The sequence below is a fragment of the Balearica regulorum genome, chromosome Z, assembly GCF_011004875.1.
Source record: "Balearica regulorum gibbericeps isolate bBalReg1 chromosome Z, bBalReg1.pri, whole genome shotgun sequence".
Taxonomy (NCBI): Eukaryota; Metazoa; Chordata; class Aves; order Gruiformes; family Gruidae; genus Balearica; species Balearica regulorum.
The window spans coordinates 60,512,384-60,533,348 of record NC_046220.1 but is presented as its reverse complement, the minus strand read 5'-3'; the positions used below and the strand labels follow the sequence as shown (position 1 = coordinate 60,533,348).

Here is a 20,965-nt window from a genome sequence, read left to right as displayed (position 1 = left end):
CTTAATAGTATTATTTCTTTCTCCAAATGTGCTCTAGATAGCAGGAACTAGCAATTAGTAGTAAAAATAACAAATGGCTGTCACATCAGCATAGAAAGTTTTGTGATCATTAAAGACAGGGAACAGAAAAATCACTACAGCAGATATATACAAAGTTTTCAAGACAGCAAATAGATAGGCACTATCAAAGAAGTTGTAAAACAATATAATTAAAGGAAACAATTTAAGCCATCTCAACATCCTAGTCAGAAAAATATCAATTTTCCTGCTTCCAAGTAATAATTCAGTGACTTGATTTCCATACATCTTGATCTCTACTAAGGGCCAAAACGATCTTTGTTTCCCATTTTTTTTCAGGATCATCCTTGAACTAATGCAAGAAAACAAAAGCCTTACCTTCTTGCTAGAAAATTTAAATTGCTTAAATTATAATTTACACAGGATGGGATGAACATTAATATAGGCTCCTAATACTAGAAAGAAAAATAATTATTATATATATATTTTTTATATATATGTATATACACACACACGCACAGAGAGAGCACATAGTAAAAGAAGCAACCCAGGCATACTTGCTTTGATAGATGTCAGTACTTCATCTTTGATTTGGACTAAACACAAACTAATTATGTTCTGTGTTATCTCTCATTGCAGGGAGCATAAATGCACCATACATAAACATAAACTTGTATACAGTTATTACCTAAAAGGAACATCTTGCTGCCAGACTGCATAGTGGGGGTTGAATTAATACTGATGACTACAGAATTAAGAAATAGAGGACATGGCTAGTTCTGCTCATCATGGAAGTAACTGGAAGCAAAAAGAATAGACAAAGAAATATGCACAGAGACATAGACACGCAGCCGTGCAGATGAAGATTTGTAGGAAAAAGTGCCATATACAGAAGACGACAGCAGTATTTCAGCTCATACAATAAAAGGATCTCCCAAAGTAATTTTACAAGTGATTTTCTAGCAGTCCAAGCCAGCTTCAAAGTGTGATTCTGTGCTATGTAAAACAACTAATTTATCTCAGTGATAGATGCCTGTCTGGTATACCAGCTGCTAACAAATGTCATTATGTGAACTTTCTGCAAGAAAACATACAGCTACGTTTGCACTATTCAAACCTTAGTATTTTCATTTGATCTGGCAACCAAGCCAGCAAAATCACAAGTTTAAATGGCCCGTATCCTCTTTGATTGATACACACCTCCCACAGATGTCCAACTAAGCTTCAAACCAGAAGCATCTACATGGAGAAGTGGAGTCCCTGCTTGGAATGGAAAGACACTTCTGATCGCCGACATGACCTTACATACTGCTTTCTTGGGCCAGTCCTACTCTTTTACCATGTTTCTCTTGTATCTGAACACCTGAACTATCCTGGCTTTAATTCCATCCACTAACTCTGAAAATGCTCTCTCTTCCTTTTCACATTTACGAAGCTGTATAGAAGACCTACTGAGAGAGCAAACAGATCAGAAACCCAGTGGGATTGACACACTTCTTTCCCCACTTAACTAAACCACACGGATGGAAACAAATTATAACCAAATAGCATTACCAAACACTAGCTCTGCTTAATTTTTAATGGTAGATTAATTTAGAGCACCTGCCTACTCAGGCAGAGGTAGGAGGAAATCCTCTGCTGCAAGACATCAGCTTCCCCAAGTTACAAATATGCCTTTTCAGAAAGTTTATCTTTTAAAAGTCTGCTTCATGCCCTCAGAGGTTAGTACAAATGTTGCTTATAAGTGTTACTTGTGCTTGTTACCTGACAAAGAGTATTTAACTATTTATCTATCCTGGGCCTGTACCTGTTAAACTCTTTAAATTACTTAACTATTCTGGGACTGCATCTGGCAGTGGTAGTGGCCAACTCAAAAATACCACCATTTTTTTTTCATAGTATTTTGCAATGCTGCCAAAGGTTGCCAAACCAGTCATGTTTAGAGGTGATATGAAAATATATACACACACATAAATATATATAATGTGTATTCTCAACATACAAAAGACATGATAACACCGAATATATTTTATATACAGTTATTATTTACATAAATTAAAAGGAAGTAGGCTCACAGTTTATGCAACTACATTCAAGAGAGCAAAATCAAGTAGAATTACAAGTGGGTCGTACTGCTGTTTCCATAAACAACATGGATGAAAGAACTGTCAGTAGAAGAAATGCCACTGGGGATTAACATTGTTTCCTTTCAATTGTAATGAATGTCAAGATTTTTTTTGTGACCACTATAAATAGGCTTGCAGAAAAATATGGTAGCCAATATGAATCATGGTCCCTGTATTGGAGTTTTAATTATCTGCATTCACAGTAGTTACTACTCATGTAGAGACACTCAAACTGTATTTGCATCTTGTTTTTGAAATGAAACATAAACTACAAGCATTGGTGTATGAATGACAGCTTAATCTTTCTATAGAAAACTGATGTTTCTGATCTATGCTGACTTAATTCAGAAGCCACTCATTTCATGTTGCATTTACAACTGAACAACAAACCAAGTCAAGATCACCTTAATACCTAATTAACTTCTAAAATTTCACAGCTGCTTTATTTTCCTGCCAAGTTTTGGAAAACACCTATTAAAAATTGTGTGAGCCCAAATTTTATTTTTTTCCCTGAGAATTTTACTGTAATTGCATTCTGCATGAACAAACATGTAGTCACTTGAACATGAAGTCACTTTGGAATCAGTTTGCAAAGAAAATCTTGGAAAAATCTACTTCTTAAATAAAGACACTGAAACCTGTGGAGAAGTGATAATATTTTGTGTAGATGGAACTGGAATTGATTTATGACACACAAGGAACTATACTTTCTCTAAATGACACTCAAAAACTTCAAGGGCTTTTTCTTCCATGTAGTTGAATTGGAAATATATTTACATGCATGTATAAGCACCTGTATGAACTGTAAAATTAGTCACAGTAAAGAAAGAAATGATAAGGGCATGAACGCAGTTTAATTTCTCACTAAGATAAAAACCTGTGCTCCTGGTCTGCTAAGTCTTGCCCAAGGAAGAAAATAAAAACTCAGGGTATGACGAGCCAGATCAAGACTGCATTCAGCTCAAGCTACCAGATATGAAATCTCACACACATAAGATCAAGAACGACTTTGTGAATTTTTACTCTCATGTAAATTTGCAGCCCATAAACCTAACACACAAGACAGCATTTTTAAAATGCTGCCCTTGCAATTAAATGAGCTGAAGTCACTGTTCTGTTATATTTCTGCTAAAGAATCTTGCCCTAACTGTAATGCTGGTACTAATGGCTGCTAGAACATTGCCAAATTCAATACGGGCACCTCAAGACATATGGGACACAAGCAAGCATTAGAATAAAGGACATGTACTGCATTTTGCATTAGGGAAAGCCATCATTTAAACCAACCGTGAACGAAACATACACATATTAAGCTTCCTCAGGGTACCAGTTACTACAGCACTTAAGTGTGTCCTTTACAAAATGACAGAAGAAGGAAAGAAGATTATAGTTTATTAGTGAACATACAGATGTAAAGCACATATATGCATAGCTGGGAAGAAGCAGAAAGTAACCTGATACAATTAGGTAGACCAAGCGGTTGATGTTTGCAGTTTCTTACACTTCTACATACCGTAATTTGAACTGAGATCGCACTTCCCCATGTTCTATTTGAACCAGTTCATTGTAACAAGCAGTTATGCTGCTATTCTCCATGAATTGCTGGAAGACAAATCAAGAGTGCATGAAATAGATTGGAATGGTTTTAAACTGTTATTTGTTCCTGCATCTAAAACTCTAACCTTATAAAGAGAGCTGGCACGAGTCCAGCAAAGGGCCACGAAGGTGGTTCTCGCATCTCTCCTGTGAGAAAAGGCTGAGAGATTTGGGACTGCTCAGCCTGGAGAAGAGGAGGAGGGATCTCATCAAGGTATACAAATATCTGAAGAGGGAGTGTAAGAAGACAGAGCCAGCCTCCTTCCAGTGGTGCCCAGTGACAGGACCAGAGATGATGGGCACAAACGAAAACACAGGAGGTTCCCTCTGAACATCAGGAAACATTTTTTTTACTTTGAGGGTGATTGAGCACTGGCACAGGTTGCCCAGGGGGGCTGTAGAGTCTCCATCCTTGGAGATCTCAAAAAATTGTGTGGACATGGTCCTCGGCAACCTGCTTTAGGTGGCCCTGCTTGATCAGGGAGGTTGGGCAAGATGACCTCCAGAGGTCCCTTCTAACCTCAACCATCCTGTGATTCTGTAGAAATAAAAAGATTTAGTTGTACCTTTTGTATTCAGTAATCATCTTTTCCACAGGAATGATTTTCTAGTTCTTAAGACAACACAGCTATCTAAATACAAAGCAAGTATAAAAATATGCTAAAACCACAACTGTGAATTTTCCCATTTGGTTTTAGCAACCCAGTTAGAAACAGATAATCCAAAAAAACCCCAAACACAGTCTCACACAAAACCAGCATTGCCTTGATGTTTCATTTCATTCAGCATCTATCCTTAATTCAGAATGGAAGTAAAATACCTTAGAGACATAAAACATTCATGTTAAAAAAAAATTTTTTTTTTTTTTTAAAAAAAGGCATTTCATTGGTTTTCAAGCAAATATTGCAGCTGAAGCTCAGAAGGTGAAGTAACTTTGCTCCACAAGTAATCTCACTGAGCTGTCACTATGAATTCAGAAGTGCAGAAAAGTATGTAAAGAAAGGAGCATGCTGACCACAGTTAAACTTTTATATCTCCAGACAGGAGATCATGTCCTTTCTTCGCTAGGCAAAGGTAGTAAGCTGCAAGGTCTGGTGCCTGGTCCTCTTGAAATCAGAAACTGTATGTTGATACAAAAGAAGTAGATTCTCTGACTTCAATTAAAGTTTACTGCTCATTAGTAAACTTCTGCTATGAAGAGCTAAATCACTGCTTTGGAAATACATGCACAGACTCTACACAAACACCCCATGTTGTCCCTGCTTCTCACAGCACAGCTGCATGCAGAGCCAAGGGGCAGCACTCAAACCTCCAAGGAACAAAGAATGGCTTTTAAGAAATCTACGCTTCTCTCCTGTATGAAAAATTGTGTTTTGGGGACCAAAGGCTTAGTCCCAAGTTGCCAGCAAAATGTAAGGAAAGTAAAATTAAAAATAACTGTTGATATGGGCCTGCTTCACTCCTTAATATTAAGATCTTAAAATATTTCTGTAACTCTTACTTCACACACTCAGTGAATGCATGAGGAACCAAAAGGTACAATATCAAGTTGGTAGAAGCAAAGGTGCAAACAATGTTGTGTTTTTGCATAACAAACTGCCTGCAAACAAACTTGTCTTCTATAACACTGTAGATTTAGATTTTCAGTTTTAGGGTGCTCTTTTCAATATTCAAATATGCTTGTGCTAAATTTAAAACAATATAAAAAACAATCTATCAATAATATACAATTTAATAATGATGACAACCTATTTTACAAACTAAACTTACTAGAACACACTAAAGCTCTTTATAAACTGAATTTTAAAGTAGTGCTGTTTATGGACAGAATTTAACCACTGCTGTTTACTGACAAAAATCAACCACTATCTCAGCACAAATCTTTGGCTAAGAACCAAGAATTTCAGCTTGTGGAAGTGCTAAACCTGCTCTTAACTGTTGTATAGTCTTCTGCAGATGCACAGAATCTCTTTATTTAAGGTTATAATACTAATGCCATTCATTCACCAGTTCACTCAAAGCTGAGTAATCAATTGGAACAATTCCTTTTTCTAACTCATGCATCTAAACATGCACAAGAAGATGAAGATCTATTAACTCTCAAATATTAGAAGGCAGACAACAATACTTTCTTTTAAAAAAGTTTAGTATTTATACAGCACATTTTGATTTAATTAACATATATTCTTAAATTACATTTTACTTCATTATAATTGGATTCCACTGTTGTCCTACACAGAACTTGACATAAGCCACAAGAGTCCTCAGCTAGTAGGAATGCATCATTTTTCTTGCTTAGAAGATCTTAACCTTTAGTATTAATTAATCTTTAATATTAAAGATTTATTTTGTTGCAAACTAGAAAGTTTTAATAGTAACTGGTTAATGACAATCAACATTTGTTTAGGAAAAGAAGTTCAAAATACAAGACAAGATTGTAACTGAGTAACTGGAAATATTAATGTCCCTTGTTTGATAATTTAAATCATAGTTAAAAATCAGTCAGGAAGCCAAATCACTTATTTAAATTAGTTCATCCTAAGCAGGCCATCACTATATCAGATTTATGAGGCTGAGTGGAATACCAAAATCAGCACAGTAAATGTGCTGTATTACCATGACCATTAATACACAAACACAAAAGCTGTCAATGATATAGGGAAACAAATCAGAAGATGTAATAAAATAGACTTTCTTGAGAAGGAGGAAGAAAAACCAGAAATAACTCAGCGTAAAGAAAAATGCCAAAGGAATGTATAAAACTAACAGCAAAATATCTCTCTGTTCATAAGATCTTTTAGTGATCTGGATTGTGATCAATCATTGCTGGTTTCAGTAGAAGAAATGAAAAGTGATTTCTTTAGGGCTACTTACAATATATATTATAGGTACCGTATTGGGTTTGCGTGGCAAGGTCTTGGTAGCGGGGGGACTACAGGGGTGGCTTCTGTGAGAAGCTGCCAGAAGCTTCCCCTGTGTCTGACAGAGCCAATGCCAGCCAGCTCCAAGACGGACCCACCGCTGGCCAAGGCCGAGCCCATCATCCACGGCGATAGTGCCTCTGGGGTAACAGAGTTAAGAAGGGAAAAGAAATCAACTAGTGGCAGCTTTTGCAGCCAGAGAAGAGTGAGAAGATGTGAGAGGAACAACTCTGCAGACACCCAGGTCAGTAAAGAAGGCGCAGGAGGTGCTCCGGGCACCAGGGCAGAGATTCCCCTTGCAGCCTCTGGAGAAGACCAAGGTGGAGCAAATATCCCCTGAAGACCATGGAGGTCCATGGTGGAGCAGATATCCACCTGCAGCCTGTGGAGGACCCCACACCTGGCAGGTGGATGCCCAAAGGAGGCTGTGACCCCATGGGAAGACCATACTGGAGCAGGCTCCTGGCAGGACCTCTGGACCCATGGAGAGAGCAGCCCACGCTGGAGCAGGTTTGCTGGCAGGACTTGTGACCCCATGGGGGACCCACGCTGGAGCAGTCTGTTCCTGAGGGTCTGCACCCTGTGGGAGGGACCCACACTGGAGCAGTTGGTGAAGAACTGCAGCCCGTGGGAAGGACTCACGATGGAGATGTTGCTGGAGGACTGTCTCCTGTGGGAGGGACCCCATGCTGGAGCAGGGGCAGAGTGTGAGGAGTCCTCCCCCTGGGGAGGAAGGAGCAGCAGAGACACCGTGTGATGAACTGACCACAACCCCCATTCCCCGTCCCCCTGTGCTGCTGGGGGGGGAGGAGGGAGAGAAATGGGGAGTGAAGTTGAGCCTGGGAAGAAGGGAGGGGTGGGGGGAGGTGTGTTAAAATTTGTTTTTAATTTCTCATTATCATACTCTGATTTGATTGGTAATCAATTAAATCCATTTCCCCAAGTTGAGTCTGTTTTGCCCATGACAGTAACTGGTGAGTGATCTCTCCCTGCCCTTATCTCGACCCAGGAGCCTTTCATTGTACTTTCTCTCCCCTGCCCAGCTGAGGAGGGCAGTGACAGAGCGGCTTTGGGGGGCACCTGGCCAGGGGATCAACCCACCACTGGTACACATAAACATAGATAGATATTACATAACATATGTACACACAAAGGCAACAGAACATTTTAAAGCAGAATAATCAGATATTCACATGAAAAAAATTACTGTTATTTGCAAGAGTATGCCCCAAAAAGATTAATGGAGTTATTTGGAATCTTTAGATCCAAACCTGTTGTAAAAAGTCTGGTTCTGTCTACACAAACTCTACAAAAAGGTGACAGACAAATTTGCAAGAAGCTCAGACTCTCTACTGGTTATCAGGTTGGCCATACATCTAGAAGACAGCCACCACCAGGGGAGCGATTGCATTCAGTGTTTTGTCAAAGGAAGAGGATGAAGATGGTGAGTAAAAATGGGACAAATGTTGGTACAATGAATAGTGATAATGCAAAATAAAGCTACCAGAAAGGTTGGACTGTAAATATAAACATAGTGAAGAGAAACTTATAATTTGAGCACATAAGATTTTCCAAAATTAAATTCCATTTTGCTGAGGAAGAGATTCCCTGCAAATATTGTCTCTCTATTTGAAGAAGGGTATTTTAAAATCTTTGTGTTTTCGTGTTAATGGATTTAGTCGCTACTGATCCCCATCCAAGCAGAAATAATTCCTACGTCCACCCCACTGCGAAAATAGGATCTTTGACATCAGATGTGTTTTAAAGGCTTGAAAATGATTCCAGTAGGGAATTACTATATTATACAAGCTCTCTGATAAATTTGGGACAGCTAGAGGGAATGGTTAGAGCAGATGTCAAGTGCAAAAAAACTTCAGTTTCCTAGGCAGACAGTGTGCCACTGAGATGTGTCTCAGAGCCGGACAGTGTATCTTTGGACTCTACTCAGTACTACATCTACAGTTACAATATAGCCCACAAAACATCTTGCCCTGCACTGTTTTTCAATGAAACACCAGACTTGAGAAGAAAAAAAGATTTCTTTGAAAATAATATTCAAGCTGCTGGTTTTTTTGGGGGTTTTTTGGGTTTTTTTGTTTTTGTTTTTTTTTTGTTTTTTTTTTTAAATAAGATATTGAGAGAGAGAGGGGGAGAAAACTGCACTAAGAAAGCCCTAGCATTCTTGGACTGACCTTTTTCTTAGCCTCAACGTTTCCAATTTTCAGAGCAAGTAAGAGCTTCAGAAATGCTTTTACCTTTAATGCTTTTGCCTCCACAGTACTCTTGCAGGAGAAGCAAGCCCTATTACCTCTTTTTTGGAGATGATCTGCAAATTATGACTCTGGTGCATGTTCTGCTTTGTAAAGAAACTCAAACTAAGTACGAGTTAGCTCAGATACTGGACTCAGTATGAGCATATTAGCACGAGATTCTGCCTGGGTTAATTCCCTCCTTCTCTGATTTTCCTTACTACAGTTAATTGTCCTAACTATATATAGTTAATTCTCCCTAACTACAAGGTCCACTGATGTGCTTCTATCACCTGAATACATAACCTTCCTTACTGCATATTACTGCTGATTTATATGAGATTAATATAACATTAATATCCATCCAAAGCCACTCAAACAAAGGTGGGAAGAGGGTGAGCAACTGAACCTGGATTTTCAGAGTGGTGAACTCCTGCCTTTCTGTTCTCTCCTACCAAGCTGTTTCGAGAAACATTATGAACAGTTATCTTCCCTTCTGCCGCCTGTCTAGGAGAGCCTCTAATGCTGTCCTGAGACGAATGGGTGCAAGCCAACACAACAGACCTCATGGAAAAAAAAAAAAAAAAAATTCTTCACATCAGGAGGAGCAGGACTAGGCTTGTAGTCCCTTTGGAAGAGGAATGCCAGCAGTCTGAGGCACACAGAATTTTCCGGGTGACTAGTCAGCATGCTATGATATGCAGCACACATTAACCAAGGTCCTCCATCATTGTTTTTTAATGCAGTCATAAACAAAACCCACCCACCCAGACCACAAGAAGTTATTCTCAGTATTCTTGCTTATTCTGGAAGAATTAGCTAGATCACAGATTCTCTTATTTCATGCACTTCTTGGATACACTGCTGAAAAGAAAAGAATACTCAATCAACTGTCACTGGTTTCTCATCCATACATTTTTGACAGAAGGAAATGTATAGTTTTCAATTTCAGGAAGTAGAAGTGTCTGTAATTTACAAAGCAATCACGGTTACTACATTGAGTATGTTATTTATACATACCCTATCAAAGCCTGCATTAAGAAGAGGAAGAACAGAAGTCTCTTCTTGGTCAGCAGATCTACAAAACAAAATCGTAGAATCATAGAATTATTTAGGTTGGGAAAGACCCTTAAGATCATTGACACAACTGTGAACCTAGAACTGCCAAGTCTGTCAGTAAACTATGTCCCCAAGCACCACATCTACACATCTTTTAAATACCTCCAGGGATGGTCACTCAATCACTTCCCTGGGCAGCCTGTTCCAGAGCTCGATAACTCTTTTGGAGCAGAAATTTTCCTGATACCCAATCTAAACCTCCCCTGGTGCAACTTGAGGCCGTTTCCTCTTGTTCTATTGCTTATTACTTGGGAGAAGAGACCAACACCCACCTGGCTACAACCTCGTGTCAGGTAGCTGTAGACAGCGATAAGGTCTCCCCTCAGCCTCCTTTTCTCCAGGCTAAACAACCCCAGTTCCCTCACCAGCTCCTCATAAGACTTGTGCTCTAGACCCTTCACCAGCTTCATTGCCCTTCTCTGGACACACTCCAGCACCTCAATGTCTGTCTTGTAGTGAGGGGCCCAACACTGAACACAGTGCTCAAGGTGCGGCCTCACCAGAGCCAAGTACAGGGGGACGATCACTTCCCTGGTCCTGCTGGCCACACTATTTCTGATACAAGCCAGGATGCTGTTGGCCACCTGGGCCACCTGGGCACACTGCTGGCTCATACTCAGTCAGATGTCAACCAACACCCCAGGTCCTTTTCCACGAGGCAGCTTTCCAGCCACTCTTGGGAGTGACCCAAGTGCAGGACCTGGCACGCAGCTCTGTTGACTTCATACAGTTGGCCTCGGCCCATCGATCCAGCCTGTCCAGATCCCTCTGTAGAGCCTTCCTACCCTCCAGCAGATCAACACTCCTGCCCAACTTGGTGTTGTCTGCAAATTTACTCGATCCCATTGTCCACATCATAGATAAAGATATTGAATGCAACATTTAAGAACTAGATGGTATCAATTCGTTACTTAAATAGTTACTTAAACATAATGAATGCATTGAGAACTCTCTTGCCCAAAATACATACATAAAGTCATACTATTACAGAAGCTGAAGCTGTAGTCTTCGTCATAGATATTGGCAGCTATTACTACAATCTGACAGTTATTCCGACAGCAAACCTGACAGATAATCTACAGAATTAATGTGTCTCTTCACAGACACACAAGGGCATTATAAAAGGAAAGCATGAAGAGAATAAAAGACATCCTGTGACATCCTATAAATAAGAGAAATAATCTAAAAAAGTGTTATTAAGTAAAAGGTGAAGCAAGTTGTAAAGTCCTGCTCAGCAGCAAACTTAGTCTGTTTTTTAATCTTGGCAAGAATAGTTCTTCTCCTGCCACTCTATTTCCTAATATTTTTATTGAGCTAGGAAATTAATAAAATTAGAATGGATTCAGTAGTGTACAGGATTTTTAACAAAGATGGGAAACGTCTCTTTTTTGAAGGTATTTGGTAAAAGTGTATTTAAGTCAGTGTCATGGTCCAGCCCCAGCTGGCAGCTGAGCACCACCTGGGCGCTCGCTCACTCCTTCTCCCCAGTAGGATGGAGGAGTGAATGGGAAGGAAAAGGTAAAACTCATGGGTTGGGATAAGGACAGTTTACAGGGACAGCAAAGGGAGAGGGAAATTAGAACAATACTTAGAATATACAGAGCGGGTGATACACGATGTGATTTCTCACCCGACAACTGTCTGGACACCCACCGTGTCCTGGAGCCGTGCTGCCCCCCCCGCCCCCAGCTCCCTTTTTATGATGAGCATGATGTCATATGGTATGGAGTACCTCTTTTGGCTAGTTTGGGTCACCTGTCCTGCCTGTGTCCTGTCCCAGCTTCTTGTGAAAATTAACTCTATTCTAGCCAAAACCTGGGACGGTCAGTAAGAATTCTACCTGAATACACAGAGTATGAATTACTGAATAAGGATTTCAGGAAAACATTCTGGTGAGTTTAGTACCAACCGGATGGAAGTTTACTTTATTACCCAGTTCCCTAATAACCACAGTGTGTTATTTGATCTAGTTATTTCCTTTAGAAAGTAATACAGAACTTTCTATTTTTTTCTTTTAGAAACCAACACAAAGCTTTCTAATTTTTCTTAGTATACAAACAAGCCACTACCTCACAATCGTCCGAAGGTGATGGCATTAGTACTAGTCTGTATAGATGGAAAGTAATAAAATACTTATATAGGCCACATAAAACATCACTAACCCATTTCAGATAAAACAATATTAAACTTACTCTATAAGACTTGCTAGTAAGATACTTTCTGTTGTTAGATAACTGCTATGTATAACATTCTTATACAGCAAAATAAAAATCTTTCATAAAACAGTAATACTTACGTGCGTGGAATGACAGCAAGTATTACAGTGTGCTCAGATGGTTTTGTGGCACGAATAGACCTGAGGAAACAAAAATTTCTCAGTTACACCACATGCTTTGTCAATGTTATGCTGGGTATCTTCACAGTCAATATAAATTAAAACCAAGACTGAAAGACACCATTGAGGCTAGAAAATAGGATATTACCCTGCCAAAACCTACGTATCCCCATTTAGACAATGCATTTCCATTTTGCTACCAGATTCCTCAGATTTTGGTCAATGTGGTGAAGAGGCAAGAGCTCCAAAAACACAGGGCATGAACAGCAGCTCTTCAAATACACTCCTATAACCTAGCAAAGGTTTGCCCTGTTTACTTAGCTTATTTGCGGCAGACTGCCCTGAATGCATGGGTTGAGAAAGATCAATCTATACAGTCCATTTTCAATACCCATGTCATGGTTTAACCCAGCAGGCAGCTAAAACAACCACAGAGCTGTTCGCTCACTACCCCTCTCCCAGGGGGATGAGGGAGAAAATTGGGGGGGGGAAAAGTAAAACTCATGGGCTGAGATAAGGACAATTTAATAGGACAGAAAAGGAAGATAATAATAACAACAACAACAACAACAACAACAATAATATACAAAACAAGAGATGAACAGCACAATTTCTCACCACCCGAAGTCGATGCTCAGCAACACCCCGAGCTGCCCCACCTCCTGGCTCACCCCCTAGATATATATGGAGCGTGACATCATATGGTATGGAGTATCTCTTTGGCCAGTTTGGGTCAGCTGTCTTGGCTGTGTCCCCTCCCAACTTCTTGGGCGCCCCTCACCTTCTTGTTTACAGGCCAATATGAGAAACTGGAAAGTCTTTGCTTGGCCACAACTAAAAATATGAGTGTGTTATCAGCTTTATTCTCATCCTAAATCCAAAACACAGCACTACACCAGCTGCTAGGAAGAAAATTAACTCTATCCCTACTGAAACCAGGACAACCAATTAGCTAATTTAAACAAAAAATCTCCACCACCTTCTCCCGTATTTACCATTGTCCATGTAGACACTGTAAAATTTTCTTTAGAGGGTGGGAAGTGCTTTTGGGGCATGCAAGTGAAAGAGAATATAGCAAATGTACATGATAGACTATAATTTGTGAAATGCTGAATAAACAAAATGTTACCACTTTGCATATTATTGACAAACTAAAAAAAAATTATGACCAACTATCAGAAGAACACTCCATTCACCTTTTACTGGCTGAAGATAACTTTTTTTCAATCATGTCACATCGTCCTGAATAAACAGACTTTATATTTATTTCTCGGTCTTTTAGAAGGACTTCCATCAATACAAGCTTTGAGCTTTAAAATGCTTCTTGTCATAAACCTGGCAAATTTCAGCTCATGAGGGACTGAGAAGCACAGTATGGTGCATGGTACAAAATGTGTGCTTCAGCTGAAACAGTGTATTTTAGCAAAGAATCCCAATACTAAGCACTTGCAACCTTAGAGTTGCTAAGACAGTGTCATGTGGAAGAGAAGAGTGACATGAACTTTTGTGAAGAGCTGGCAGTGCCTGACCCAGTGGACAAACACATTCCTTTGAAGCCCTGCAGCTTCAGGCTTTGTTGCAGCAGTAACCCAGAAAAGAAGCAGGCACAGACAGCAGGGAATAATTCCACAACAGCTCTGGCTTACACTCTGATAGAAGTCAATGACCTAAAGAGATAATTCTACAATTCAGCTTTGCCAAAAGTGTATTTATCGTATTGTTCTCCCCTTACAGATGTATGCACACCTCCTGGTCTCAATCCCCAAACTTCCATTTTACTATAGTTTTGAGAGTCTGTGTTCCCCCCGCCCCCCTTTTAATTTTTAGAATAAGGAGGTTTCGTTTTGTAGAATATATTCTGAAGTTCAAGAGAAGCATAAGATTATTAAGGTTACCTGCAGATATCTTCCGCATCAAAATATCTGGAGTTCCTGTGATCTATAACAATTATTTCCTGGTGCTTATCAAGAAAAGATTCAAGTGCTGACTCTGGAGTCCGGGCAATATTGCACCTGTATCCAGCTCTGTCACAAGCCCACCAGAAACCATCACTTTGGTTGTCTTCTTTCGCAAAGATCAGCAAAACCTGCAAATCATGCAAAACAGTGGTACCACATTAAACCAACAAAGTAGTTCTCTGCATGGTGCAAATCTTAACAAACACTTCTACTATACGAAAGATTGAGTCTACTCTGAAAGTGGGAAGATGGAACTACAGACTAAAATAGCTGATGCAGTAGCACAACTTTCTTAATACAGAGAGTGATTATTGACAGTCAATAGTTACCTGCATAGGACTGACATTTAGGACAAAACCAGCTGCCAGATGATGAGTCTTTTCTAACTCGTGTTCAAATTCAATCTACAGCCACCCAGAGTAAGTGGGTAGGAGTTCAAACATCATTGCCACTCTCATCAGCCCATCCCAGCTACACACATTTTTAATTGTAATGAACTGTCTGAAATGCAACTGCCTTAATTACCACTCTTCAGAGACAAACAATTAACATATTTATTTATTTATTATTTTTCCATTGATGTACAACAAAATGGAGTTAACCCATATTCTTTCAAAAATGAAAGGAACAACAGACAAACAGGTATGGACAAGGCTGGGTAGGGGAAAAAAGACTAATTTCAAACTTCACAATTTTTACCCAATAAATTGTTCCTAATTATGTAAATATATCAAGTAGTTTCGACAACTTCAACTGAACACTTAAGGAACTGCTAACAAAAGATCGGGTAGGATGTGTGTTGAGACGCTGTTCCAAAAATCAAATTGATACTGTAAGAAGTCTGTTTGCTAATTGCCACACAGAATACAAGCTGAAAACAGCTATATTTATGTACTTCTTGTGTGAAAGAAAGAGTGTTTTTAGGAGACAATAAAATTTTCATCTTTGCCTGATAGTACATGTATTATTAGTGTAAAAATTACACAGCTAGGAACACAGGTCATGTAGACAATCCATATCACAATTTGCATGTATTTACAATACCAACTGATCACTAACCATGCCATTCTGTGTGACAGGTGAAGAAAAAGGTTAATTCAGTGCAAATATGCTGTGAAAAAGAAAGGCCTCAAAAAGTGAAAAGTTTATCCACAGCTATTCAAATTGCACAGAAAGCCAGCAGCCAGAGAATAATCAGAGAATCATTTTGATTGGAAAAGACCTTTAAGATCATCAAGTCCAACCATTAGCCTAGCACTGCCAAATCCACCACTAGACCACGCCCCGAAGCACCACGTCTACACGTGTTTTAAATACCTCCAGGGATGGTGACTCAACCACTTCCCTGGGAAGCCTGTTCCAATGCGTGACAGCCCTTTTGGTGAAGAATTTTTTCCCAATATCCAGTCTAAACCTCCCCTGGTGCAACTTGAGGCCGTTTCCTCTTGTCCTATTGCTTGTTACTTGGCAGAAGAGACCAACACCCACCTGGCTACAACCTCGTGTCAGGTAGCTGTAGACAGCGATAAGGTCTCCCCTCAGCCTCCTTTTCTCCAGGCTAAACAACCCCAGCTCCCTCACCAGCTCCTCATAAGACTTGTGCTCTAGACCCTTCACCAGCTTCATTGCCCTTCTCTGGACACACTCCAGCACCTCAATGTCTGTCTTGTAGTGAGGGGCCCAACACTGAACACAGTGCTCAAGGTGCGGCCTCACCAGAGCCAAGTACAGGGGGACGATCACTTCCCTGGTCCTGCTAGCCACACTATTTCTGATACAAGCCAGGATGCTGTTGGCCTTCTGGGCCACCTGGGCACACTGCTGGCTCATACTCAGCCAGATGTCAACCAACACCCCCAGGTCCTTTTCTGCCAGGCAGCTTTCCAGCCACTCTTCCCCAAGCCTGTAGTGTTGCCTGGGGTTGTTGTGATCCAAGTGCAGGACCTGGCACTCAGCCTTGTTGAACCTCATACAGTTGGTCTCGGCCCATCGATCCAGCCTGTCCAAATCCCTCTGTAGAGCCTTCCTACCCTCCAGCAGATCAAAACACTCCTGCCCAGCTTGGTGTTGTCTGCAAACTTACTGAGGGTGCACTCGATCCCCTTGTCCAGATCATTGATAAAGATATTAAAGAGAACTGGCCCCAGTACTGACCCTTGGGGAACACCACTTGTGACCAGCCCCCAACTGGATTTAACTCCATTCATCACAACTCTTTGGGCCTGGCCATCCTGCCATTTTTTTACCCAGTGAAAAGTGTAGCTGAGCAAGCCTTGATCAGTCAGTTTCTCCAGGAGAATGCTGTGGGAAACAGTGCCAAAGGCTTTAGTAAAGTCCAGGTAGACAACATCCACAGCCTTTCCCTCGTCCGCTAAGTGGGTCACTTTGTCATAGAAGGAGATTGGGTTGGTCAAGCAGGACCTTCCTTTCATAAATGCATGCTGACCGGGCCTGATCACCTGGTTGTCCTGTACGTGCTCGTGATGGCACTCAAGATGATCTGCTCCATAACCTTCCCTGGCACAGAGGTCAGGTCAACAGGCCTGCAGTTCCCTGGATCGTCCTTCCAGCTCTTCTGGTAGATGGGCGTCATGTTTGCTAACCTCCAGTCAACTGCAACCCGCACCTAGTTATCCAGGACTGCTGATAAATGATGGAAAGTGGCTTGGTGAGCACTTCTGCCAGCTCCCTCAGTAACCTTGGGTGGATCCTATCTGGCCCTATGTATAAATATATGTAATCTATATATAAAGCAAAATCCTCCTCATTTTCCAAATAAAAATAATCCCCTGACTTCACTGAAACAACCTGTCTGAGCCAAATATGCAAAATTTTGCCCCAAATGCCCATAAGAAAGGTGAACAACCTTTCATCTGTGTTGTTCTATGCACCTGTGGTGTCACCATGTGAAATTCAACACCAGCAGTCTACAAGCTAGAAAAGGTGACCCTAACTTTTCTCTTATCTTGAGCTGTCTGGATTGTTGAATTCTAAACAATAAACAAATCAATTAGTGTTACTGTGGCAGGACAAGCAGTCAAGGTTTCATTAAACAGTGGAAGAAAATTATGTGCTCAGAATTTCCATAAATATTAAGAAGTGTCTTAAGAAGTTTCAATTTATTAGAAAGATTTTTTTTTTCTAATTGCAGTTAACAATAAACAGGTTTGGGTTACTGACACTTAATAGCCAAGGTAACTGTTGTCATTCTACCTAATTCCTGCTTTTCCAGCCATTGAAGTGTTGCAAAGCAGTGACATGGTTGAGCTGCAGACTTTGCGGATATTTGGGTGAAGTCCCTACTCTGATACAATCTTCTGTTTGGTTCCAACTGCTATTAGTTTTATTTTGTTTCTAGTTTGATCAGTACAATATGGTTCAGAAAACAGGTTTTTGGAGGCACATTTTTTGATATTTCCTTCTTTCATAATTCCCAGTTTGGAAATAAAGGATTGCAAAATCCAATCATTTACCAACTGTAAAACAATGGAGTTTAATTAAACCACCTGATCTCCCACAGGTAGACAATTACCAGTGTGTGAATCCTTCTAAGAATATTAACTTTAAAAGGTTTTTTAAAAGTATGTCTACCATGTTTTCTCATTAACATTTGTATGAATCTTACTATAAACCATCAAAACATAATGTCACTAGACGTGTATTGCAAGATACACTCTTAAAGTCAAGAAAAAAAATAACAATCTATATAAACAACACTGTGAAGGAAAGGTTTGAGTTCAATCTGTGTTTCTTGGGGAAAAAAAAGAAAAACAAACCACCATCCAAAACCCCCCATGTAGCTATTTTTTACTGTATAATTTGTCAGTGTCACTGTAAAAAGATCATTTTACTCAGTGGTGCCCTGGTTTATGAGCACTGTGGACTTCTCCTGTGGAGACCATTACATTTTTTGGTGATGTGTTGGTATTTTTACCATCTTTCTAAGCACTTGCTTTGCACAACTATTGCATGTCTTGTTCCCAATTTGTCATACAAATACAGAAAAATGGGCAGAGATTTGCTTTAAAGAGCTCAAAATACAACAAGACACATCCGCTGAATACAGACACATAGGATACCATAACAAAACTAAGAAAATTACAATCAGCAACTTAAGGAGCATAAATAAAGTTACTTAATTACCTTTATGTTATTTTAAGGTGGGAAACACAGTGACTCCAAATTAAGTTAGGGAGGATCTCTGGTTACGCCGAAAATTGGCATTGGAAAAACAGTAAAGTGCTGTGTTTCATTATGCTTTGTTTGCAGCTCAAGTGGCAAGATCACCATCAGAACAGAAATAGAGTTTGATGTCAATGCTGTGAAAGAGGTGGTGGCCAATGAATGTCCTGAGGTAAGAAAATGCAGTATTTGGATGGGCATGACAGCATTTGAATGGGCATGGACATCCAAAACTTTATCAGTCCTGGTAAACAGTTCTGCAAAAGGATGTGACAGCTTTTTTATGTGCACTAAAAGTTTATAAAGCCCATCTTTCTCCTGTGTCCTCTGGAGAAAATGCATTTACGTGTATGCTTATCATGGTCCTTTCTAAGTTCTCAGAACCGAATCATGACTATTTGCAAGCCTTGCTACAAAATCGGGGCAGACGTGCAAGCTGTGTGCGGGGAGGGTGTTAGGAGGGTTGGAGCTGGTAGGTTTGCTTTGGACGCTTCTCCTTACCCCTTAAGACCAGCAGCATCTCAGTCATGATCTAGTACAAACCAAACAAGATTTGTCCTCCAACACAGATGGTCATAAAGTTCAGTGAGGAATCTACTAAATGGTTTATGGCAGGTCACTGTCACAAGTAAGGTCACCTCTCAGACAAAAAATACGGGCCATGTCGAGGTTGGTACAGGTGTCCCATAACAGCATATAACACACACCAGAGTAAAATGAACATTGCTAAAAAACCTCCTGTGGCAATTGTTTTAACAAATTAAATTGACTTATCTGACGATTGTGAACATGACTAAGCACCCACAAACAGACATTTAAAACATAATATTCAGTAGTTGTTTGCACTGCACAGGGAAACATATAGCTCCATTGTCAAGATGGAATAAAATATTAACACACATTTTTCAAAATGTGTGGATGTGTGCAATACTTGCCAAATTAGCTGAAGTAATATGTAGCTTGTTCCACAAACAAAGGAGGTGGGTTTACATAAAGTGTTTTCCCTTTACTGTAAATCAGTTAGTCTATGGAAATGTCTTAATGGAAAACTCCTCAGTTAATGGTTTTATGTAAGGTCTGCTGTCTGCTTTATTTAAGGTCTTCTATGGTAGCACCAAAGATTCTCACTTGTATAATGTAGAGACAAAATAATATTGGCACCTGACAAGATACCAAGGACAATGTCAACCACTTTTAAAAATGACAAAGAAACCACTTTCCATTCTTATATGAAAAATTTTCACTTGTAACAACTAAGACTGGTACTATGATATTTTGGCAAATCCAATTTCTACTAAGTAAGATCCTGACGTAAGCACTGAGGGTATTTGTATGTGTTAAATTTCTGCTTGACCGTCTTTCTGAAGATGATCGCAGTCTAAAGAACCTATTTCCATGAAGAGTTTCACACAGTTCCAGTTGAAATTCCTTGCAAAACCAAAGACTGGTCTACTGCTGAACCCACTATTCCACAGTCTTATAATATAAACAAACAGTTTCATCAGATCAAGTCATCATTAAGACTGAATGCTTAATACAGAAATAAAAATGTAAAGCTTTATGAAACATATACACATGATTTATTTTCCTTGAGAATAGCATTTCTTCCACATGTAAGTTTTTCCTCTCATACCTAGATATGGGGAAAAACAAAACAAACAAACAAACCAACCAGAAAAGGTGACTTGTGACTGAATATCTCTGTATTTTACAGAGATAAGTGACCCTAAAAGTTAATTCAAATGAATGCTGTAACACTGCAGCAACGTTAAAGACTAAGATTATTTCATTTCCTATCCAACCACTATAAGCTAAAAAAAATTACACTTGGCATCCGTTTACTGGCACAGGAACAAAATGTACAGAAACAGAAGCAAGTACGGGTGGGAGCTGTTGCTCCTTAAGCTGAAGTTCAACCTGGTTTGTTGGAAGTGGTGTGATTTCTTGGATTGGTGACCTGTAAAAGCACAGTTCTCTGTCCTGTTGTGCAAAACCCAGCAAAAGTTGTCAGGTACTAAACTTTATAGTGGAGCTCTCCGCTTTGGTATATCAGAGCCGAACAGTTTTTAACATCCAGAGAGGCAGCTCTTTCCCCTGCTAATGCACATATGCTCACAGTCCTATTTACAGGACATATAAAAGGAATGATTTGATGCTAATGGAAATCTAAGCACCTTGTTTACCAAGATAATTTACTTGTAGATCTCTTCTCAAGCAATCAGATAAACCAAAACACCAATTAGCGATCTCACAGTCCTTGCATAAGTAAAATGAAAACATTTTACCTAACTATAGGGGTTGAACCTTAGTTTCTTTATCCATTAACACTGAATTGACTGTATCAAGAAACTGAAAGAGCATCTTACCTGAATTGGATCTTGTGTCAGTCTCATGGGCCCAATTTGTACTTCAGTAGTTGAAGCCTGCTAAAGAAGAGTAATACAGATATATTTTCCCAGTC

The 20,965-nt window shown here is 39.8% G+C and overlaps 1 protein-coding gene across 1 annotated transcript in view; it reads right to left on the bottom strand.

The window, feature by feature from the left end:
- The window catches only part of PDE8B (phosphodiesterase 8B), an 81,085-nt gene that overhangs the window by 26,378 nt on the left and 33,742 nt on the right, over positions 1–20,965 (bottom strand). Inside the window, exons 2-6 of the mRNA XM_075740745.1 lie at positions 20,871–20,927; positions 14,260–14,450; positions 12,326–12,385; positions 9,931–9,988; positions 3,658–3,746 (exon numbers count right to left, since the gene is read on the bottom strand). Of these exons, the coding sequence (XP_075596860.1) occupies positions 3,658–3,746; positions 9,931–9,988; positions 12,326–12,385; positions 14,260–14,450; positions 20,871–20,927 (455 nt within the window). The remainder of the gene's footprint in view (positions 1–3,657; positions 3,747–9,930; positions 9,989–12,325; positions 12,386–14,259; positions 14,451–20,870; positions 20,928–20,965) is intronic.